Here is a 24,529-nt window from a genome sequence, read left to right on the forward strand (position 1 = left end):
GTACTAAAATCTCTGCAGGCAAACGTGTCCCCATACTTGCAAATAGGACTAGGTACTAATGAGCCTGCTGGAGCTGAGGACCGGAAGTAGCCTGAGCCGCTGTGGACCGGAAGTAGCCTGCGAGAGCTTCAGCACACTCAGTCTCTACAGCAGTGAGTTTCACTGCAAATCAGTGGTTCTAGCGACTGGCCCAACCACTGACCTCAGGCTGAAAGCTGTCCAACTCCGAAATTATTCCCAGGGAATGAGATTGGCTCTGAGCCACTGAGGGCAGGGCCCCTCCCAGTACACCTTGCTGCCTGAACTAAGCCTCCAGGCATTGGCTTGTCAGCTCCTGTTCTCCATAACCGTCTTTCATGGCTCTTTCATCCTGGGTCTGTGGCGACTTGACAGATCGGTTTAGATAGTAGGTTCCCCTTCAAGATGGTACCCTAAAAGTTCTCCAAGTTATAGGGAGTGACAGAATGGGATTCCTCTACATTGCTGATCTGTCCCACAGACTCTCACCAAAACTCAGCACTAGATTTGAGTCTTCCAAGAGCTGTGAGCTTGTCCTGTGGGTGTGCGCTGCCAGTGTCTTCAGACTAGGGCTTGCCTGTGGGTTGAGACTTGCATGTCTCCATCCCACCGGGCGAGGCATGGCGAGGGCTGAATGCAGCTACTCTTTGAGGAGTTGTCCTTCATCTTCTCCACACTCCCCACCGGTCCTATCACCCACCCCCTCTGTGGATTTCCACTGCTCTGCCTCTTTCCCTCCTCGGGATGGAGTCTCTTCTTATCCTCATTCTCTTTTACTGCATCACGTGGGGGCAGCGCCTAACGGGCCGTTCTACTCAGAAGGCCTTTTCTGCACAATTTGTAGTGAGTTTGTTTTCGTTTGCTTGTTTCCAAACGGGGTTTCTCGGTGTAGTCCTGCCTGTCCTAGAACTCACTCTGTAGACCAGGCTGGCCTGGACTCCAAGATCCTCCTGCCTCTGCCTTCTAGGTGCCAGGATTAAAGATGTGAGCCACCAGGCAGACAGACAGGGACAGGGACAAAGAGACACACAGAGAAGATCATGCTCAGATTTGGTGGTTTTTTGGTTTTGTTTTGTTTTGTTTTGTTTTGTTTTTGGCTTTTGCTTTTGGGTTTTTTTTTTTTTCACTTTGAAGATTCATGTCTCTTTTTCATCATTTTTCTATTTTATGTGTATGAGTGTTTTGTTTGCATACAAGTACATGTACCCCATGCATGGCTGATGCCTGATAAGGTCAGAAGAGGGTGTTGGATGCCCTGAAACTGGAGTTACAAATGATTGTGAGTCGCCATGTGAACCCTAGGAATCAAACACAGTCTTCTGCAAGAACAACAAGTGCTCTTAACCACTGAGCCAACTCTCCAGCCCGCAAAGATTCATGCCAAGTGCAAAACATTCTACATCGTTATTTCTTCAAGTAGTGCCTTCTCTCCACTCTTTCTTTTTATCCTTTTTGTCGGAACAATCCCGTTAGATGAATGTTGAGGTTTCTGGGGTCTGCTGTCCATTCCCTTTGGATTTCTTCCCCTTTCATCCTTTGTTTCTTAGTCTTTTGTTCTATGCGGAGATCTCACTGAATGTTTTTTTTATGTGTGTGGGTGTTTTGCCTGCGTTTATGTCTATGCACAGAGAGGCCAGAAGAGGGCATCAGATCCCCTAGACCTGGAGTTACAGGCAGTTTTGGGCTGCCCAGTGGGTCCTGGGACTTAAACTCAGACCCTCAGCAAGAGCAGCCAGTAATCTTAACCACTGAGCTGTCTATCTCTTCTGACCCTTGAACGTATTTTTAATATTCAATTGGGTAAGTATGTTATGCCAATATGATACCTACTTACTAGTACATAATAACTTTGTTGTTATAGTCTAGGAAGTTACTTTCTTTTTGAAAAAGTTTCATGTAGCCCAGGCTGGCCTCAAACTCACTATGTAGCTGAGAAATATCTGATCCTCCAGCCTCCATATCTCACTGTTTTGATGGCGGGTTGAGGATCAAACCCAGACCTATTTATGCTGGGCAAGCACTCTTAGCACATGAACAGATACTCTTCATCTGTTACATCTTTCTTTCCTTCCCACCAAATCTGCCCTTTAAGCAGTAGCTTAGCATGTCTTTTGGTTTCAATGGCACTTTAATTTTCAGATCTTAAAATATATCTGATTTATTGTTTGTAGCCTTTATGTCATGTCAAGAAGTATTCACACTAAATTGTTATATTTTGCTAAGTTTCTGGCTATGTTTTGTTTTGTTTTATGAGAGTTGGTCTCACTAAGTAGCCCAGGCTAGCCGCATAGACTCACAATTGTTCTGCTTCTGCCTCCCCAAGATTGAGATTGCAAACATGCAAGTCCATACCCACCCTCCATCTACTTTGTAGTGTACCTTTGGCAGTTAAACCTCTAATTTTTCTTAAATTTGTTATTTTCGTGAGGTCAGGTAAGGATTTAAATTTTTGTAGACAGACAAGCACGTGTTGAACAATCATTAATCATGAAATCCATTCTCTGCCCACTATTTGGCAATGCAAGCTGAAGTTTCATACATAGATCAGCCTGTTTCTTAACTTCCTATTTGTTTCACTAACTGATCTGTTTATATGTGTATTCCATTTTTATTGCAGCTGTAATGAATTGTCACATATTCCGTAGCCTAAAGAATCATAAATATATTATCCTACATTTCTGTAGTTCAGAAATCCAGCACAAATCTCTCTGGACTAAAAGCAAGGTGTAGGGCTGTGTTCCAAAGAAAACATTTCCTGCTTGCCTTCTTGGGCTCGTGACTTTCATCTTGCATCTTCAAAGCCAACAACATAACATTTCTTTGGCTTTGTTTCTTTCGTCTTTCTCAGGCTATTGTCTACATCCCACTTATAAAGACCACGATGGTGGCATTGGAACCATCAGGATAAACCAACATATCTCACTATTTTAAGGTTTAGCTACCTTAATTACCCATGCAACTTCAATTCCTCTTCAACATGTTCATGGGTTCTGTGAATTAGGATATGAGTATCTTTGAGGGACCCTTATTTTACTTAACAAACCACTGTAGCCCCTTGACTATGATTTTAAGCTACATTTCAGTATTTGTTAGGGCAAATATGCCATATTCGGAAAGGGGCAGGCCTCCCCTGGGTATCAACAAAGCATGGCATATCAAGTTGAGGTAGGACTTAGATCCTCCCCTTGTATTAAGGCCGGGCAAGACCACCCAGTATAAGAACAGGTTCCGGCTGGGGATTTAGTTCAGTGGTAGAGCACTTGCCTAGCAAGCACAAGGCCCTGGGTTCAGTCCTCAGCTCTGGGGGGGGGGGGGATTTATTTTGCCGGGCAGTGTTGGCTCACACCTGTAATCCCAGCACTCAAGAGGCAGAGGCAGGTGGATCTCTGTGGCAGCCTGGTCTACAGAGCTAGTCCAGGACAGGCTCCAAAGCTACAGAGAAACCCTGTCTCAAAAAACCAAAAAAAAAAAAAAAAAAAAAAGAATAGGTTCCCATGAGATCCGGACATAAAATAAATGAATAAATCAGAGGTTAAGAGCACTGGCTGCTCTTCCAGAGGTCCTAAGTTCAATTCCCAGCAACCACATGATGGCTCACAACCATCTATAATGCGATCTGGCGCCCTCTTCTGGCCTGCAGGCATACATGCTGCATATATAATAAATAAATTTAAATAATATATACTATGTCATTCTTATTTTCAAAACCTCCTGGGCTGCAAACTAGGGGTGTGGCACAATTGGCAGAGCGTTTGCCTACTGTGCGCACGGTTCTGGATTTGATGTCCAGCACCGAATAAGGAAATTCTGGGCTATTCTTCGTTGTGTGTGCATGATACTAGGACTGACTCAAAGCCTCACCATACTAGCTACATGAACACTCTCTCAGTGAGCTCTAGCTCCAGACCTTTCTATTTCTGAAAAGATGCAACGTTCTGTTTCTGAAACAGGTTCTCATTAAATCGCTTCGTTGGCTTTAAACTTGCTCTGTGGCCCAGGTAGCCTTGGGCTTCTGATCCACCTCCTCAGCCTCCCACATAGTTGGAATTACAAGCCTGTGCCTCCTGGTCTGGCTTGGCTACTCTTTATATGTTAGTTCTTGGTATTATTACTTTGTATTGGCAAGCTTCGTTTTTTTTTTTTTTAATCTGTTCTTACTTTTTTGAACCTTGCTTTCCCTTAGCAAACTTTAAAACTCAATGACACAAACAAAGAAAATCCCACCTGGGTTCTGTTCACAACAGAAATTATACAAAACAAATGCTCAATTGGTGCGCCTGACACACAGAAGCTACCCTCCCTGCTGCTCCCCCCCCCCCCCCGCAGCCCCCCATCACCAGACTCGGGTCAAATCGTCATGGAGACCTTGTGTTTAGTGGCAGCAAGGATCAAAGAAGAGTGAAACAGGGAGCATGTCGCTGGGCAGGGTGGTGCACTCCTGGAAAGCCCACACTTGAGAGGCTAAGGAATGAGTACCGGGAACTCAAGATCAGCGTTGGCTACGTGGCAAGTTTGAGACCAGCTGAGGCTACATGAGACCCTGTCTCAACTAGATAGAGAGATAGATGATAGATAGATAGATACATACATACATAGATACATAGACAGATACATAGATACATAGACAGATACATAGATAAAAAGAGAGGGAGAGGCTGGGCATGGTGGCATATGTCTGTAGTCCCATCACTCAGGAGGCTAAAGCAGGAGGATCACTACAACTTCAAAGCTAGCTTGGGCTACAGGGTGAAACAGTTTAAAAAACACAGAAGGGAGAGAAAATGAAAGGAAGGGGAGGGGAAGAGAGGGAGAGGTGTAGTTGTGAATGTGTGTGTGTGTGTATGTGTGTGTGTGTGTGTGTGTGTGTGTGTGTAAGATGATCCCTTGAATCCAGATGTTTGAGACCAACCTTGTTGCCAAAATTCCTTCCCAGAGGAGACATAAGCAATGTCTATCCCTTCTCCTAAGGTCTCAGTGACAAACTGAGGCATGATTCCTCTCAAGTTCACTCTGGAGAACCAGTAAGTTATTGGGCTTCCTTACAGAATATAGTTCCAGGGGTGGGGTTATTCTTTCCCCAACTAACCTTGCCTGGAAAGCCTTACCCAGCAGGGATGAGGGCTTCCCCCAGAGCACATAGATGAGTCCCCTTATGGCCTTCCCTGGCGTCTATATCCCCCAGGACATATTCAGAGTTGCCAATGCAGTAGGGAGCGATTGGATACTCAGGGTTGGGGGAGATACACCAACTGGCAACAAGCCCAGCTGGGGGGATCTTTTTACAGGGTTGGGGAGGCACAGCTGAATGCACCAAGATGGCTGTCGTTTGGCTGAGAGGACACACTTGAACAACATGTTGAGAATTATCTGAGAAAATGAAAAATGTAGAAAAGGGGCTTTTATTGTTGACTTTTCTCACTGTTGTGACAAAATCAACTCAAGGCAGGGTTTACTCGGGGGAGGTACAGTTTCTCGTGGCTGAAGGCATTCCAAGGGCTGATGACATGGCATTCACAGTCAGGAAGCAGAGAAAGAGAGATGGATGTGGTGCTCCATTTGCTTTCTCCTTTTCCTTTTTGTTCAGCTGAGGCCTCATCTCATGGGGAGACTGTTATCCACACTCAGGGTGGGTCTCTCCTCCTCAAACCTATCTGGAAACACCTTCGCAGACAAACCCAGAGGTGTGTCCCCTAGACGATTCCAAATCTCAAAACCAACTGTGGTGACTTGAAAGAAAATGGCCCCCAAAGGGAGTGGCACTATTGGGAGATGTGGCCTTGTTGGAGGAAGTGTGTCACTGTGGGGGTGGGCTTTGAGGTCTCTTTTGCTCAAGCTTCCCTCAGTGTGACTGTTAATCTATTTCCCCTTGCCTGCAAGATGTAGAATTCTCAGCTCCAGCCCCATGTCTGCCTGCATGCCTCCATGCTCCTCATCATGATAAAGGACTGAACCTCTGAACCTGTAAGTGAGCCACCCCAATGAAATGTTTTCCTTATGAGAGTTGCTGTGGTCATGTGTCTCTTCATAGCAATAGAAACCCTAACTAAGGCCAAGCGGTGGTGGCACACGCTTTTAATCCCAGCACTTGGGCGGCAGAGCCAGGCGGATCTCTGTGAGTTCGAGGCCAGCCTGGTCCACAGAGCAAGATCCAGGACAGGCACCAAAACTATACAGAGAAACCCTGTTTTGAAAAAAAAAAAAAAGAAAGGAAGGAAGGAAGAAACCCTAACTAAGACACCAACCATCACATGGAGGAAAATATTATTTATCACTAGTGGCCTATGTATGCATAAAGATTACTGGGGAGGCTTGGGATATAGCTTTGATAGAGTATTCACCTAGCAGATATCAAGCCTTTGATTTTATTCTTGGCACAATAAATATTAAAAATATAAATTGGCTGGGCGGTGGTGGCGCACGCCTTTAATCCCAGCACTTGGGATGCAGCAGGTGGTTCTCTCTGAGTTGGAGGCCAGCCTGGGCTACTAAGTGAGTTCCAGAAAAGGCGCAAAGCTACACAGAGAAACCCTGTCTCGAAAAACCAATATATATAAATCATCTGGGAGGATAAATGTCACCTAGCATCTGAAAATGTAACAGCAATACCATTTTGATCTATTAGATAGCCAATGATATGTTTTGTAACTCAGGATTCTTGACAAAAAGCTGTGGTGAAATCAGCCCCGATAAATCCACGCTTGTTCCTCCTTACTCCTTACTCATGCTCGGACCTGCCCTGCCTGTGCATGCCTCAGGGACTTTGCACTTGCTGTGGCCTCTGCTTGGGAGAGTCTTTGCTAAAACCATCATGAGGTTTACTCTTTCTATCCAAACTAGGATCCCGGCTCCCTGGCCCCTCTGGAGTGAAGCCTCCCAGATGGGCTCCTCATACAACAACTCCAAACATCGCATATAAGGTCATTCGCTTCAGTGTTCAAAATGATCCTTGATGGGGCTGGCGAGATAACTCAGTGGTTAAGGGCACTGGCTGCTCTTCCAGAGGACCTGGGTTCAATTCTCAGCACCCACATGGCAGCTTACAACCATCTGTACGTAACTCCATTCCAGGGGCTCCAATGCCCTCTTCTGGCTCTATAGCCACCAAGCATGAATACGGTGCACATGGATACATGCAGGCACTCATATACAAAAAATAAACAAAAATAGAGTTGGGCGGCGCACACCTTTAATCCCAGCACTAGGGAGGCAGAGGCAGGCGGATCTCTGTGAGTTCCAGGACAGCCAGGACTGTTACACAGAGGAAACCCTGTCTCGAACCATCCCCTCAAAAAAATGAAAAAATAAAAATAAATAAACCTTTTTTTAATGATTTATTTGTATAAGTGCTCTACTTGCATGTATGCCTGCATGACAGAAGAGAGCATCAGAGAGAAGAGGGCACCAGATGTCATTACAGACGGTTGTGAGCCACCATGTGGGTGCTGGGACTTGAACTCAGGACCTCGAGAAGAGCATCCAGTGCTCTTAACTGCTGAGCCATCTCTCCAGCCTTATTTATTATGTATACAGTGTTCTGTTTGCATGTTTCCCTGCACACCAGAAGAGGACACCAGATCTCATTACAGATGGTTGTGAGCCACCATGTGGGTGCTGGGAATTGAACTCAGAACCTCTGGAAGAGCAGCCAGTGCTCTTAACCTCCAAGTCATGTCTCCAGTCCCTAAATCTTTTTAAAAGTCTAGTCGTGGTGGAATATGCTTTTAATCCTAACACTTGGGAGGCAGAAATAGAGGCAGGTGGATCTCTGTCAGTTCCAGGCCAGCCTGGTCTATACAGAAAGTTCCAGGACAGCCAAGGCTACATAGTGTGACCCTGTCTAAAACAAACAACAACCACAACAACAACAAAAAAAAGATGTTTTTCTTCCCTTCCGCTAAGTCAGCATTCAGCTAATTTTTTTTCTGGAAAAGGCAGGTGAGTAAATAACGTAGGCATTGAAGGCCATATGGTCTCCTAAGCAACTCCTTAATTCTGCACGAACAACCATGAGCGGTCCACAAACACATGCAACTAACCATGTTAAAACAAAAATGTACAGGCACTGAAATGTGACTTTCCTGCAATTTTCAAGTGTCAGGAAAATGGTGCTCATTTTTTAACGTTTATTGATTCCTTTTGAGATGCGCACGCACACATGCATGCATGTGCATGTATTTGCATGTGCACAAGTGCCATGACACTCATGCAGAGGTCAGAGGACAACTTGTGGGAGTCAGTGCACTCCTTCCAAATCAAACTCACTTTGTCAGGCTTGGTGGCAGGTGCATTGACCTGCTGAGAGGTCTTGCCAAACTAGAAACTAATATTCTTCTTTTGATTTTTTTTCCAATATTTTAGAAATTTGCAAAACATCCTTAGTTCAAGGGCCACCCAGAAGTAGGAAATAGACCAAATGTGGCCCCTTTTTCTCTCTTGTACTTAAGCACTATGATCTGTTTGATTTGTGGCTCTATCTCTGACACTTAGAACATTCACTGCTATATTCCCAAGCTCACAAACCACTGTTGAGTAAGTCAATAGGCGAGTGATGGGGTTGAGTGCCGAGTCACTGGAGGAATGGAGAAAAGAGTGAACAGGTGAGAAAGAGCACAGTTCTACTCACAGCCTCAGTTCACCCCTGCCTTAACGTGGGCAGGTTTCTTCCAATAAGTCTTTGAGAAATATCACAAGGCTCAGACCAGCGTTGCCATTGAGCATCTTTATTCTTCCTTTTAGCTCCGGGATAGCCCTGACAAGCAGCTTCATCCAGGAAGCAAGGAGTGTGTTGGGTAAAAATCTTTCTAAGGCCCTGATCCCCCCTGCCCCTCCTCTCCTGGGGATGGCAAGGGGTGTAAAGCGATACTAAGGAGAAGGAAAGGGGACTACTCTACAGCTTCTACTGGCCCCATCTCTGACAGCAATGTAATAGAGACCAGCCACCTCCACATCCTCTTCAGGAAAGTGACTTGGACTCCTTCATATACATGCCTGGGAAAATGGGGACTGAGTGAGGCGGGACACGCCAGGTCAGTGTCCAGACATACGGCTCTGGCCTGTGGCCCAGTTGGCAAACATAAAGCCCAGACTGATGGCCATGAAGAGGACTCCCAGGATGCCAAAGCACATGGCCTGTGGGCAAGAGGAAGAAAGGGTGGAGTTAACCGGGATCGCCCACCAAAGCGTTCTAGAGAATGATCTTGAACCCCTTACAGGAAAAGCTCCTTCCATTTCTGGCCCTCCTCTATTCTCCCTGTCCCTCAAAGCAAGCATCTCTTCCATCTTTTCAGAACCTTCTGGAAATGAAGTCCCTGCGTTGCTTTTTCAGAGGGCCCCTGCCTCTCCCCCCCAGTAGCACCCCCTCATCTCTCGGAAGAATCCTCTCTCTCTCTACAAGCCCCCTCCCCACGGTGCAGGGCTCGAGACAGACCCTAGAGACTGACAAATGCTGGGAAAGCCTGCTGCAACTGAACCACAAGCTCGGCCAACCAGTCCCTTCTAGAGTGTTCTCTCTCCTCCCAAATGTTGCTTGGCTTCTATCTACTCTAGCCCTTCCTAAGGCAATCACCTCCATGCTTCCTGACAATCTGTCCCTCTTCCCGGATGCTCTTTCCTCTCCCAACCCCATCTCGATAATGTTCCTTTCATTTCTAGCCATCTTGGAACAAGCGGTCCCTCTTCAGAATGCTGTCTCTTTCCCCAGCTCTCTTTCCTGAGACTACTCACCTGGATCTTGGGCCAGGAAAATAAGGGTTCCACCTCAGTAGGAACAATACGCAGGTAGAAGACACTGGGAAGGATGAAGATGAGGCTAGGGGCTGAGGTAGACCCTAAAGGACAGAAAGGGACAGCAATCGACCTAAGCTTGAAGGCAAGCCCCATATTAGAAAGGGCAAGGAACTGGGCTTAAAGATACTGACCGATGAACCCAAAGATATCTCGGATGGTTGGCACACAAATGACAAGGACATTGACCAAAATGAGCAGGATCAGGGCGATGGCCACATGCCGTGGCCAGCTGAAGGCCTTGCTTGGAAACAGCAGCTGCTGTAGGGCTCGGCGGATCTGCAGCCAGGGAAGGGCAGGACAGGGGTCAGGACTCGCATGCTGTCCCTCTGGCATGTGATCCTGCCTCTGTCTCCACCCTGTCCAAAAGCCTTGATTTCCTATGCCACTCTCTGTCTCCAGCCTGCCTGACCAGGTATCTATGCCTCTACCCCGACAAGCCATGTCTCTTCTATCCATTTCCTTTCTCTTCTAGCCATTTCCACCTCCCCATCTGACCATTACCTATCCTTGTGCCCTGACTCTATCACTGACTATTTCTACCACCATGTCCCTCCTTTGCTTGTGTTTTTTTTTTTTTTTTGAGATAGGATCTCATGTAGCCCAGGCTGGCCTCAAACTCAATATGTAGTTAAGAATGACCTTGAACTCCTAATCCTCCTGCCTCTACGTCCGAGTGCTAGGATTACAGGCATGCACCATTCTGTACTGTTTATACAGTGCTAGGGATCTCACCCAGGCCTTCATGGATGTTAGGAAGCACCCTACAAACTGACCTACATCCCTGGCCTCGTGTCCCGTTTTGTCTTAACATCTGTTTTTGCCTTCTCTGTTCACCAGGCCCTTTCTTGTGTGTCTACTTCCGCTTCCTCCATCTACCCATCTGCTCCTGTCTCCACCTTCTTTCAAAATGCCCACGTTTCTTCCCTCTGCCCATCCATCCATATCCCTTCACTCCCCAGGCCCTCCTCGCCCCCACTCACAGGGAAAAGTACAACCGGCACGGTAAGGGTCACCGCAAGCAGTACAGCCAGACGCACACAAAGAATGAGCAGGTCCTCCTGGGTGTACATTTCCAGCATCTCTGCCTTCACAGTGCCTGGGCCATGCGAGGGGACACAAGATGCAGCAACACTGGGCTCACTAGCCCAGAGACCATGACACACATACATGATGATAAAGTCTATGCTCACTCTCCCTTTGGAAACTGATGGGCCCAAGGTCCTGGAGGGGGAAAAGCTCAGAGGCTCCTGCCCTAGCCCAGGTTCAGTCTCTACACGCAACCACAGCCCCCGGCCCACTCACTGTAGAAGGTGAGGTATCCAAAGGTGGCCGTGAGTCCATACATGACGAACATAGCCCCGATGGACATGTTGGCCACAGCTTGCATCCTGCGCTGGGAGGGCCTGAAGTGAATAGGTCATGGAACTGTCATGTTCATACCCCTGACTTTGTCCCAGGTCCCCCAAAACTGGCCTCCACCCTCCAGAATCTCCCTCCTCCGGGGTCTGCCAGTGTTCGGCTGGTACACACTGACGTTCTAGCTCTGCCTCCCTTGTGGAGCTAACCAAGCCTCCCCCATCTGTGCATCTATAGCTCCGCCCATCGGACCATCTCTGCCTCCTCCCCATCTCACATCTCTACTGCCCCTGTCTGTCTGATCCTCCAAAACTTCCAGTCCTGCCTCCCTTCTGTTCTCCTGTCGCTCTCCAGCCATCTGATCGTCCTTGCTTTCTCGACCTCATCTTTGCTGATCACCTCTTTTATCTACTCCTCTGTTCCCTGCCTCCCAACTCTGTTCATGTACTTTTGTTCTGCGCATTAAAAGAGTGGACTACCTAAATCCAATCGGTGAACAGTCACTGCTCTGAGTCCCTGGGGTTTCCAAATCCCTCCCTTGTCACAAGCAGCCACCCTCAGGAGACCATACCAGGGCTGCTATGGAGACGGCCAGACATTATGGCTACTGCCCCCTCTCGATGGCCCGTCACCATGCCTCTCTACTCACCGGCACAGCTCTGTGTAGATGGGCAGCACCTCAGGATGGCAGACAAAGGCAAAAGCCATAATAGGGACTGTGTAAGACATCTGGGGAATGGTCCATGAACATAGAATTAGAATCCCCAGAGCACTGGGGATCCCCTTCTCCCCATTCCCTTCGAAGTAGGGCACATGACACAGCCCCCAAAGCCCAGGACTCTAATAAAAATGAGATGTTGGGATAAGACAAGAGGGCCCAGTGTGGTACAAGCTCCTACCTGCCTGCATACCTACCTGTGAGTCAACTGTGAAGAGCTTGGCCTCACAGCTGCTGTTAAAGCCCTGGATGGGCGCTTGTCCACCCTCCACTGCTGTGTCATTGTGGCTCACATCACAGCCAATCTGGAATTTCTTATAGATGACCTGGGTGTCCCAAGTAAGGAAGCAAAGTCACAAAGAAGGCTTTGCCTTAGTGTCTCAAACTCCCCCGCCCCCCGCCCACCTGCCCGCCCACCCACCACCTCCCCACCCCACCCCACCCCACCCCCCACCACTTCATGTCCTCTCTGACTTACCGAAACGAGGAAAAACAACATGCAGGTCAGAGAGAGGCTGCTGGTATACCCCAAGTAGCCTACAGGAAGTGATAACAGAGGCTCGGGAGTCAAGGAACCCGGTACACCAAACACCAAAATTGTACTCTGTCACACGTATGCCTTCTCCCTCTAGAGAAAACTCCTACGAATCCTCTAAAACCCAAATCAAACAAGCCCTCCCCACCCCCTCAGTGTTCCATAACCCTTGAAAATGTCTTTTTTTTTTTCTCAGACTGGCAATAGAGCTTAGTGGTACTACTGTCCTTGCCTAGGCTGTGTGCAGCCCCGGGCTCAGCCTCCAGGACTAAAATAAAAATAAAATAAATTTTTTTCTAGTTAGTTCCCATGCTCTAACCCTGCCACCCAATGACCAAGCCAGGAAGGCTCCTTACCCAGGTGTTTCATGAGAGCCAGAGGCAAGATGATGAGCAAGCTGACCAAGATGATGAGGAGGTTTCCCTTCAAGAACCAGTCCCTGGGTAGAGAAGAAGACCCCAGTACCCGCATCAGATGGCTCACGAATGCCTGCACTTCAGTGCTGACTTTCCCTTCTGGCCTCTGGGGCCACCATATGTAAACTGAGTCAATAGTTTTTAAACTTAGGGCTGAGGAGACGACTCAGTTGCTAAAGGGCTTGCTATGCAAACACAAAGACCTGAGTTGGGATCCCGAGCACTCCTGCAAAATCCCTAAGTGCAAGAGTGCACATCTGTAACCCCAGCCCTGTGGAGGCGGAGCTGGTAGGAGCCTGCGGCCTTACTGGCACGCTGGTATAGCCTAACTGGTGAACTTCAGGTTCCGTGAGAGATTTTTGTCTCAAAAACTAAGGTAGAGAGATAGAAGAGACAGACACCTGACACCAAGTCCTGGCCTTTACACGTATGTACACACATGTGCACATGCACAAGAACACACACATACAACATCTATACCCTTTATTGAGTGTCTGCTATGTTCCAGGAATTCACAGATTCTCTTCCTATCACATAGACAGAATTGAATAGAGTAAATCTTGGTTACATCCACAATGGCACTTCAGTATAATTGATATGGCAGGGGGATGTCTTCCACTGCTGAGGTACTTGCCTAGCATGTACAAAGGCCCCAGGTTTCAAGCCCAGTGAGGTGGAGAAAAAAGGAAACTTGGACATACCTAGTCATATCCAGATGGCCTCAGAATCAAACCAACCATTTCACAGGATACATAGAGATAATAAAAACCAAACTCTTAGTTAAAACTGGCAGGCAGGCACATAAAACTATCCCGGAGTTTACCTAACAAAACCACAATGTACATCGAAGTCCACAGGACTAAGTGGAGTAAGAGTAAGCAGTAAGAGCTGGTTCCTAAACGGGGCGGTGGTGGCGCACGCCTTTAATCCCAGCACTCGGGAGGCAGAGGCAGGCGAATCAATGTGAGTTCGAGGCCAGCCTGGTCTACAAAGTGAGTTCCAGGAAAGGTGCAAAACTACACAGAGAAACCCTGTCTCAAAAAACCAAAAAAAAAAAAAAAAAAAAAAAAAAAAAGAACTGGTCCCTAAACATACAAATCTGTATGTCAAAATATACAGAGGCACTGGGCAAGTGGTGCACACCTGTAATCCCAGCCCTTGAGAAGCCAAGGCAAATTCCAGGCCAGCCGGGGCTACAGAATAAAGCCCTGTCTCAAAAAGGTATAATAGAAAGCCAGACATGGTGGCACACGCCTTTAATCCCAGCACTTGAGAGGCAGATCTCTGTGAGTTCAAGGCCAGACTGGTCTACAGAGTGAGTTCCTGGACAGTCAGGGCTATATAGACAGACCCTATCTCGAAACAACAACAAAAAGTATACAGAGGGAGTTCGGGGGTGGGGGTGTAGTTCAGTGACTGAGCACTTGCCTGGCACACGCGAGGCCTTGGGTTCTATCCACATTAAAAAAATACAAATAAGTAGAGGCAGAAAGATGTATGCAAATGAAGAAAAGTATAGCTGTGTGCTCAAATGAACACACCTGGCATCGCATGGTGTATGTATAGAAAATAACTGGGAGGCTGAGAGCCAGTAGTGTGAATGTGGAGTCTAACAGTCTGAACAGACACATGGTTGCAACCCTAATCAAAAGGACTTCCACAGTCACCACCCCTGAGCGCACCACAAACAGCCTGAGAGGGTCTGTCACACAGTAATCACCAAGGCAAACACGGAGATGGAGTTGACGGAGCGCACATAGTTGACGCGATACACAAACCACTAGAGTCAGCAACCACACATTTAGAGCGAGATGGAGCCCAGCAGCCTGAGGGACCCAGAATCAGCTAAACAGGGGAAAGAGGAGTAGCCAAGTGTCAAACACATATGGTTGGGATCAATTGCAGCATACAGGACCCAGCTGTCATCCATCACATGGCTGGCCAGAGAGAATCGGCCAGGACAAGAGTCGCTGAGTCAAATCCAGAGTCCATGGCTACTGGATCTGGACAGTCACACACATATGGTCAGCATCAGCACACACCAGGCATACAGAGACAGCTACCGGCCAGAAGGAGCCTGAAGAAGTCTCAAAATCAGCACATGGTTCACCATAGTCCTGTGGTGAGCTACAGTCACATGTAATATTGACTCATAATACCCAGGAATCGTAGTCAGTCTCAGTTAACCTGCAGCAGTCTCAAAACCGAGCACCTGGGGGCCAGGTGGACACAGAGTTGGAGATGATTGCTGGAACCCACAAGTAGAATCCAGGTCAGCCAGGGAGGTGTTGTGTACTCACCCCTCAGGGTCCATGTGCAGGAAGGTGCCAATAACCAGAGGGAGTTCAGATTTGATGATGAACAGGTAGCTGGACATAGCTGAGCAGATGGAGAATATTTAATCAGGATCCCCTCCCCCAGCCCACCCTGGGAAAAGCGCACCTCACTCTACCCTCTTCCCCCTAGTTGACCCTCCCCAGTCCTCACCCCCAACATTGTGCAGACAGATGATGACGGCCACCACTACTTTCCCGGCAGGCCCAAATGCTCTCTGTCCCAGCTGCTCGTAAGCTCGGATGCCTGAGAAGGGGGAGGCAGGAAAGAACAGCCTGTGAGTTTGGGAAAGTCGGGCTAGATGAGAGAGGTGTAACTCAGCTGTGACTGATCGAGGCTGGAGTTGAGGACTACGCAGTTCAGGGTAGAATTTGTGAGTAGAATCCAGGAGACGGTATCTGAGGCCAGGGAGACGTTAAAGGCTGATGGCGAGGTGTTGCGGTTTGAGAGGCAGGCTATGTCCTGAGATCATGGAGGGAGAGAATCCTGGGACCGTGGGAATCAGGGGTCTGAGGATTTCAGAGCTAGTTTCCAGGTTAAGAGGACCCAAAGACTGAGGGACAGGAGGTAGGTAGAATGTAATCGTCTTAGAGTGGGCTGGTGGGGAAGGTCTGATGCCCAGACTAAGGGATGGGTATTGGGAATGGGGGCGGGCGGTGATGATCTAGGAGCCCAGATAAAGACTGAGGGCTGGGGTTAAATATGGAATCTGTCATACAGGGAGTTGAGTGTGGGAACTGGGGTGCTGAGTTTGGAGTCTGAGGTCAGAGTGGTTACATCCAGAGTCAGATTTGAGTTGCAATCAGACATCGAGGAAGCAGGTCTGGGTCTGGAGCTCAAGGTCTGAGTTGCGGTCCGGGTGGGAATCTCAAGTCCGAGGTCCACAGAGGAGGAGATGGAAATGGGGACCTAGGATGGGAGTCTCACCTACAACACTGGCGCAGGTCAGCAGCAGGTGGATCGAGTAAGAGGACAAGAGGGCAATGCACAGCAGCAGGGCCCTGCAATAGGTGGCATGGCTCAGACTTGGCCCAGGCCTCCCGTTTAGCCCTCCACACCATGGACCACCTCCCCCGCAAAGGCTACCTATAGACTCACAGAAAGAAGATGACTCCCGTGTGGGCCATGGCGTAAGCCAGCCCCAGGATGCCACTCCCCATGATGGCGTTGCTGAGGTTGAACACTGACATTCCGAATGATGTCCTCCCCTCAAACTGTTGGCAAGGAGCAAAGTCCGGTACACATCGGGAGAGGGAAAACAGGACAAGAGACTAGACTGGAGCCAGGGAAAGGCAGGAAGGTTAAGGGGACGGGCCACATCCATGAGGAGTGATGGGAAGCAAGAGGAAAGAGAAAGAGAGTTAATGGGAAGAAACTGGAAAAAGAGCTCAGAAAAGGGAAACTAGGAGAAAGAATGGAGGGAGCGGCTGGAAATGCAAGGGGGGTGCTGAGGAGATAAACAGCAGAGGAAGGAGAATGGCTAGGGGCACAAGGCAGAAAAGAGTATTCAGGGAGACACTCAGTAGGAAGGGAGAAACTGGGCAACCGAGAGAGCCTGAGCGTGAGCACTTGGGGAAAGGGAGTATCTGGAGATGGCAGCGACTAAGGAGCCAATACCTGGGGCAGGGAGATAGCTAGACAGGGGAGCAGCTAGGGAGAAGAAGGAGTTGGGATTAAATAGGGGAGGGGAGACCTGAACAGGTCCTGTGGGCTCACTTACATCCATGAACTGGACAGGTTTCCTCCCAGAAGTAGGGCCCTGGGTAGGCAAGAAGCCCTCGCGTTCCTGCCTGTAGCTGGATAGGGCAGGAAAAGAGGCTGGTGAAAAGATAACCCAGATCTCTTCCCACAAGCCTGCCTCCTTGGAGTCCCCCCACTCACCCCGCCGCACCCGCAGAGAGGGCTCCGTTCATCTTTGGATCCTGCATTTCCATCCTGCTGGGGGAGAAAAAGGAGGGGGTGGGAGGGTCAGGAATGGATCAAAGGGACTAAAAAGTGTGGAAGGGGAGAGGAGCCGGGCAGATGGAAAGGCAGAACGACTGGTCAGAGAGAGAGACAAACCGCAACAGAGAGAATGAGGGGCAGTGGAGAAAATGGAGAGTTGAGAAAGGTAGCAGAGAGAGAGAGAGATGAAGATCAGGGGGAGGAGAAACGAAAACAGCCTCTCAGGGTGACCCGGAGAAAAGAAGGCAAAGAGAGATAAATAGAGGGAGGGAGAGACACAGAAAGATACAGAGAGACCCACCCCACAGCACATGAAATGGCCATTTGGAGTAGGAAACAGACTTTCTTTCCTCCCACACGGCAGGCTCTGTCTCTCACACGCTGTGTGCCTTTTTCTGTCTCTTTCTGTCCCTGATCTCCCGCCCCCACCTCCCTCGGGCTGGCTCTAAGCAGGGACACGTGTCACCTGTGTGCCCCACCCCTCCTAGCACCGCCCTGCCCCCCAGCTTAGAGACCCCAGCCCCTGCGCTGCAAACTGCTCTCAACTCCAGTTGTGAATCTCTTCACCAGAGACTGAAGAAAGCCGAAGTGCCCCTCTTCCTGGGACAGAACTGACCCGTCCGTCCGTCCGTCCGTCCGTCCGCCCGCATGCAAGTGTGACTAGGTGGTGGAGCGCTTTCAATCCTCAGGACTACAAAGAAAAAAAAACTGACCTAGGGACTCCCATTGAACTTCCCTTCTAGGTTCTAGAGGAATTTTTTAGGACTCCCTAATCAGTTCTTAAACTCTCCTCTCCTGGGAAAAAGAGTTTAGGAGATACTTCCAGACTTGAAACCCTTTCTGAGCTTGGGGCGCCTCAGAAACCAGTAAGACTTTGAACATCTCCCCACCTGTAATGAGCTGCCAACAAGCCCCGTGTGCCCCTCCCAGGTCCTCATGTGTTTCTCAGGGTGAGAGTGTCTTTGCAATCCCCATCCAAAGCTGAGAACTCTGCCTTTTTTAATTAGCATTTATACATTGTACAGCATAGTGGCTTTCATTATTATAACATTTCATATACATAGGAAATATGCTTTGATCGTCTCCATTCCCTATTACCATATCCTGCTCTGCTTCCCACTGTTTTCCTTCCTCTACCTCCAAGCCCTCCTTCGGCTTTCATGTATTATCTCTACTGTTTTCCTCTAATTATTATTGTTACATGCATACATACATATATAAATACAACCTGCTGAGTCTCTTTAGTGTTGCTTGAATGTATATGTTTTTAGGACTGACCATGGGTATTGCATAACCAATTGGGGAGCTCATCCCTGAGGAATACCGATTCTCGCTCTTTCAGCAGCCATTAACTGCCAGTAGCAATTGTGACTTCATTTACAAGGGAGGCCTTTTGAGATTTTCCCCATCTATATGAACTGGTGTCATTGTATAGGCAACCATACTTTTGAGATTGTATGGGTGTAACTTCCTTGTCCTATATAGGCTCTCAGCCAATGCCCTGAACCTCTTGTTCTTACAACCTTTCTGACCTCTCTTCCATGATGTTCTCCAAGCCTTGGATGTAGACGTTGTGCTGTATGTGTATCAATTGGGAATGGACACACCACGGTCAGTTACTTGTTCTCTGCATTTTGACCGGTTATGGCTTTCAATAATGGTCTCCCTCTGCAGCAAAAAGAAGCTTCTTTTATGAAGGGTGAGAGTTACACTTACCTGTGGTTATAAAGATAACTACTTAGAATGCAAATAGTACTAGAAATGGGCACTAGTACATTCTCCTCTAGGTTCCATGACCTTACTAGCCATGGGTAAACTGGCTAGGTTTGCACCTCCAGGCTTGATTGAGCCTTTAGTCTGATTAGACAGTTGTTGGTTACCCCCAAAATAGAAGTACCACTATTGCCCCTTTGGATGTATCTTGCTGCACTGGTCATTATGTTTCACAGTCATCACAGATGGGTAGGGAGGTGGATAGTTTCCCTCCCAGGGCAGCTTGCATGGCACCTTCCAGTACTCTAGGAGCTAGTCCTCACAGAGGAGGCTTCCAGGTCAGTTCTGGCTCAGTTCCTCCAAGTCCTGTGTCCAAAGAGTGTGGTGTCTTCAGCAGCAGGCATTCACCTTCAAATTCTGGGAGGCAGACAAGAACAATGGCAATAAGCCTATATTGTTTTAGGAGTCTCTTGGACTTCCCTGAGCAATGACTTGTAAGGAAGCTTCTCATGTTTGGAACTGAGGATTTTGTTAGACTATGGCTCTTGTAAGAAGCATTATCACCCCAATGGTGTAACTTCATTTAAATGTGTATGTGTGTGTATGCATGTATTTGTGTGTGTATGAGATTATATATATATATATATATATATATATATATATATATATCACATGTAATTTTTTTTGTTTTTTCAAGACAGAGCTTCACTGTGTAGCCCTGGCTGTCCTGGAACTCACTCTGTGGACCAGGTTGGCCTTGAACTCACAGAGATCCTCCTGCCTCTACCTCCAGAGTGCTGGGATTAAAGGCATGTGCCTCTACTGCCCAGTTTATCACATGCAATATTAGGTAAATATAAAATGACAATTCCCTATGGCTTTTTCAAACATATTTAGTGTCATTTATCCCTCCTCCATCCCTCCCCCTCTGTATTGCCCTCCTCCACAGTTAAAGATACCCCCTTTGTCCATTTCCCCCCTCATAGCACCTATGACCTGCTATTTCCCTCTCTAGAGTTCTTCACACACACCCCTCATTCCCCCTCCTGGTCCCCCTTTTTTTTTTCTTTCTTTGGTTATACTAGGTTATATACTCATATCCAAAGATTCAGAACTAGGAACCACAAATAAGAGAGAGCATGTGAAGTTTGTCTTTCTGGGTCTGGGTTACTTCACTTGGTATAGTATTTTCTGTTACCATCCATTTATCTGCAAGCTTCATGATTTCACTTTTCTTTGCAGCTAAATAGTATTCCATAGTGTGTGTGTGTGTGTGTGTGTGTGTGTGTGTGTGTGTGTGTGTGTGTCACATTTTCATTAATCCATTCATCAGGTGAAGAACATTTAAGTTGTTTCTCTTTCTAGCTAGAAGTAGTGAGTAGAGTTGCGATGACCAACAAGTTGAGTAAAAAGCCCACAGAATGGGTGAGGATCTTTGCCAGCTGTACAAGAGCACACGAATCCTTGGGTGAGATAGACAGGATAAGACGCCAAGTCCTTTGCGTATGCCAAGGAGTGCTACAGCTGGATCACGGGATAGATTTCTTTTTAGCTCCTTGAGAAATCAAAGATTCTGATTTCCACCAATCCCACCAACATCGAATAAGGGAAGTTATCCCTTATTCTCCAACCCCTCCAGCATTTGTTTCCAGTTTTCTTGATAGCCATTCTGACTGGGGTAAATGAAATCTCAGAGTAGTCTTAATTTGCATTTCCCTAATTGCTAAGGATGTTAAACACTTTTTGAGATATTTCTTAGCCATATTTATTTTTTCTTCTGAGAACTCTCTGATCCATACCCCTTCCCTTTTTCATTTTGAGACAAAGGCCTCCCTACTGAGAACTCTCTCTGTAGCCCAGGCCTCAAACACACAGAGATCTGCCTGTCCCTGCCTCCCAAGTGCCACCATGACTAGCTCCCAAGCCCATTTTTTAATTGGGTCATTTGTTTTCTTGACTATCTGGTGTTTTGTTTTGTTTGTTTGTTTAGTTCTTTATAGTTTCTGGATATTAATCCTCTATCGGCTGTATAGCTGGCAAAGATCTTTTCCCATTCTGTGGACTCCATCTTCACTCAATTATTTCCTTTTGGTTTGATAAGGTCCCGCTTGTCGATTGTTGGCATTCATTCCTTGGCAAATGGAGGCCTATTCAGAAAACCCTCTCCTACACCTATGCAGTGCAGCATGCAGTTTCAGTGTTTCAGGTTCCGCATTTAGGTCTTTGCTCCATTTGGAGTTAATTTTTCTGCGGAATGATAGATATGGATCTAATTTCATTCTTCTATATGTGGGCATAGCAACATTTGTTGATGTTGTCTTTTCCCCAGTGTGATTTTTTTCGGCATCTGTGTCAAATATCAGATGGCTGTAGTTCATGTGTAGTTCTTGTTGTTTTATTACTATACAGTTTAATTTGCTTTCTGTTGCTATGACAAAATACCATGATCAAAAGCAACTTGGGGAGGAAATGGCTTATTTCATATTAATCAGAACTCTCAGGTCACAGTCCATCATGAGGAGAAGTCAGGGCAGGAACTCAAGGCAGAAATCTGGAGGCAGGAACTGAAGCAAAGGCCATGAAGAGGTGCTGCCCACTGGCTTGCTCCTCATGGCTTGCTCAGCTTGTTTCTTTCTTCTTCTTTTTTTTTTTTTTTTTTTGGTTTTTTGGTTTTTTTTGAGACAGGGTTTCTCTGTGTAGCTTTGTGCCTTTCCTGGAACTCACTTGGTAGACCAGGCTGGCCTCGAACTCACAGAGATCTGCCTGCCTCTGCCTCCCGAGTGCTGGGATTAAAGGTGTGTGCCACCACTGCCCGGCCTCTAAGCCAGTCTTATGGAGGCACTTTCTCAATTGAGGTTCCCTCTTTCTAATTGAGTCAAGCTAACAGAAAAGGAACCCACACGCTATCGTGCCATGATAGACTTTGAGAACTGAAAAGGTGATCCATCCAGCTCTTTTGCTCAGGAATGCTTTGGCTGTCTAGTGTCTTTGTGTTTCCATAAGAATTTTAGGACTTTTGTTTCTATTTCTGTAAAGAATGTTGGGGGGATTTTTATTGGGGTTGCTTTGAATCTATACGTTGCTTTTGGTAAAACGGTCCTTTTCACAGTGGTAATTGTACCAGTCTATGAGCATGAGAGATCTTTCCATTTTCTAGTGCCTTCCTCAGTCTCTTCAGAAATTGAAAGTGTTCATTATAGATGTCTTTCACTTCCTTGGCTATGTTTATTCTTGGATATTTTCAGGCTGTAATGAATGGGACTAGGTCCATGATCTTATTTCTCAGCACGCTTGTTGCTGGTGTGTAGAAAGGCTACGAATTTTTAACTTGAATTTGTTTCCTGGCACTTTGCCAAAATTGTTAATAATTTCTAGAAGTTTTCTGGTGGAATGTTTGGGCTCTGTTATGTATAATATATCATCTGCAAATGAGGACAATCGACTTCCTTTCCTATCTGCATCCCTTTGATTCCCTTCTCTCGTCTTGCTGCTCCAGCTAGTGCTTCAAGCACTTATTGGAAAGGTGGGGAGATAGTGACCAGCCCTGTCCCCTTCCTGATTGTAATGGCATTGCTTTGAGTTTTTTCCATTTAGGGTGATGTTGGCTGTGGATTTTTCATACATAGCCTTATTGTGTTGGGGTATGTTCCCTCCAGTCCTGCTCTCTAGGGCTTATCATAAAGACATGTTGGGGTTTGTCAAAGGTTTTTTTTCTTCCTGTAGCTCTTGAGATTGTCATGTCTTTTTTGTCCTTAAGTCCATTTTTGTGGTTTATTACATTTATTGACTTAGGTATTTTGAAGCATCCCTGTATCTCCACTTAATTATGGTGGATGACCTTTTTGATATATGCCTATATTCGGCTTACAAGTATTTTATTGAGGATTTTTGCATCTACAGTCATCAGGAATATTAGCCTATAGTTTCTTTCTTTCTTGTGTCTTTACCTGGTTTGCATATTAGAATTATACTGGCTTCATAGAAAGAGTTTGGAACTGCTCCTTTTTGGTTTGGTTTTATTGTTTGTTTTGTTTTGTTTTGTTTTGTTTTTTGAGTCAGAGATCCTCTATATAACAGTCCTGACTGTCCTGGAACTCTCTGTAGACCAGGCTGGCCTCAAACTCACAGAGATCTGCCTGCCTCTGCCTCCTAAGTGCTGAGATTAAAGGCGTGCACCTCTACCGCCTGGATTTTCTTTTTCTTTTTCTTTTTTTTTAATAATTTAAGAAATATTGGTTGTAGATCTTCTTTGGAAAATCTGGTAGAATTATGTTGTGAATCTGTCTGGGCCTGGATTTTTTTCTAGTCAGAAAGCTTTATCACTGTTTCAATCTCATTATTTGTTATAAGTCTGTTTAAATTGTCAATCTCTCCTGGGTTAATTTTGGTGGTTTGGATGAATCTAGGAATTTGTCCCTTTCTTTTGCTTTCCAACTTAATGGAGAATATATTTTTAAAGTACTCCCTTATAATCCTCTGAATTTCAAAGTGTCTTTTTTGGCCTGCAGCTGGCCATTACTAGGTGTAACCAGTCAGTACTCAGGATACAGCGGCAAGCAGATCTCTGAGAGTTCGCAGCCAGCCTCACACTCCACACAGTGAGTGTCAGGCCAGCCACAGCTACATAGTGAGACAAACAAACCAAACAAAGCAATAAACAGTGGCGCCAGCATCTTCAGTTTCTCATCCGAGCAGGGTGCATACGGCTGGGGAAACCTCTTAGGTGCCTTTTTAATCCGGCAGCTACATTCTGTAAAAAAAAAACTACCTCAAAACCCACAGAAATCAACAGTGAAGGGAATTCACTCTAAAAAGAGATCTATAACAAACTGATTAAAACTATCTGTACTTGCACCCAGTGTAGTGGTGCACGCCTTTAATCCCAGCACTCGGGAGGCAGAACCAGGCGGATCTCTGTGAGTTCAAGGCCAACGTGGTCTACAGAACGAGTTCCAGGAAAGGCGCAAAGCTACACAGAGAAACCCTGTCTCGAAAAAAAAGTAAAAAAATAAAATTATCTGTACTTTATGATACCTTTTCATGGAGGTTTGGTATTACCTCTTTAGTTTTAGCCTGATACCAAAACAAACAAACAAAAAAGCATGTATTGACCTTACAAGGTCAGTAAGAGGCCCCCAGAAAATATTACATAAGTACAGAACCAGACAATCAAGGAATGAAGCCTTGGATGGGCAAGATTGAATGGTGTCCATTATGGAGGGAGTATTTGTTTGGTAAGTCAAATGAGTTCAGAACAGGAAGAGGACAGACTCACATCTTTGTGTGCCTCGGTTTACCTGCACAACGAGATCAGCACAGTGAACAGGGGTCCAGAGTAACTCAGGAGCTAATCAGGGAGCAGGAAAGGATGAACAGGAGTTCTGGATGAGCCAGAAAAGGTAGGGGCCAGAACCCCAGGAGTAAGTTAAAGAGCCCAGCAAAGAAGATGGGCCATTAGGACCCTGACAGCAGGACAAAAGTGCAGAAGAGCCACCAGGACCCTGACAGTAGGGTAAAGTACACCAGAATGCGGCTATGAGGGCACAGCTGGAAGGGACCACTAGAACTGCACCGGAATGTAAAGTTGATGAGAGAAAAGGGCACATGAGGGCGGGGAGAGACACAGTTAGGCGTGAGCTGAGCATCCTAAGGATGTAGAGAACAAATGGAAAAGCTAATGGCCGACAGGCACTAGGTGAAGGGGTGTCT

At 46.8% G+C, this 24,529-nt stretch overlaps 1 protein-coding gene across 2 annotated transcripts; it reads right to left on the reverse strand.

Annotated features, from left to right (window-relative positions):
- Nucleotides 1-8,722: 8,722 nt before the first annotated feature.
- Nucleotides 8,723-17,562, reverse strand: Slc38a5 (solute carrier family 38 member 5). 2 transcript variants are annotated; one of them, XM_015988619.3, is made up of 16 exons: nt 17,409-17,562; nt 17,045-17,098; nt 16,884-16,959; nt 16,262-16,377; nt 16,091-16,164; nt 15,317-15,409; nt 15,130-15,208; nt 12,770-12,852; nt 12,357-12,415; nt 12,076-12,204; nt 11,810-11,889; nt 11,107-11,207; nt 10,785-10,900; nt 9,936-10,080; nt 9,742-9,845; nt 8,723-9,147 (listed from the first exon to the last, which is right to left on the reverse strand). In XM_015988619.3, exons 1-16 carry the CDS (start codon nt 17,429-17,431, stop codon nt 9,046-9,048), a joined length of 1,434 nt encoding a protein of 477 aa, XP_015844105.1. In that variant the 5' UTR covers nt 17,432-17,562; the 3' UTR covers nt 8,723-9,045. The 2 variants fall into 2 exon arrangements, with proteins under 2 accessions (XP_015844105.1, XP_006995141.2); XM_006995079.4 differs by having other exon boundaries at nt 17,045-17,101; nt 17,409-17,552.
- Nucleotides 17,563-24,529: the final 6,967 nt, after the last annotated feature.

This window comes from Peromyscus maniculatus, chromosome X (genome assembly GCF_049852395.1).
Source record: "Peromyscus maniculatus bairdii isolate BWxNUB_F1_BW_parent chromosome X, HU_Pman_BW_mat_3.1, whole genome shotgun sequence".
NCBI classification, from domain to species: domain Eukaryota; kingdom Metazoa; phylum Chordata; class Mammalia; order Rodentia; family Cricetidae; genus Peromyscus; species Peromyscus maniculatus.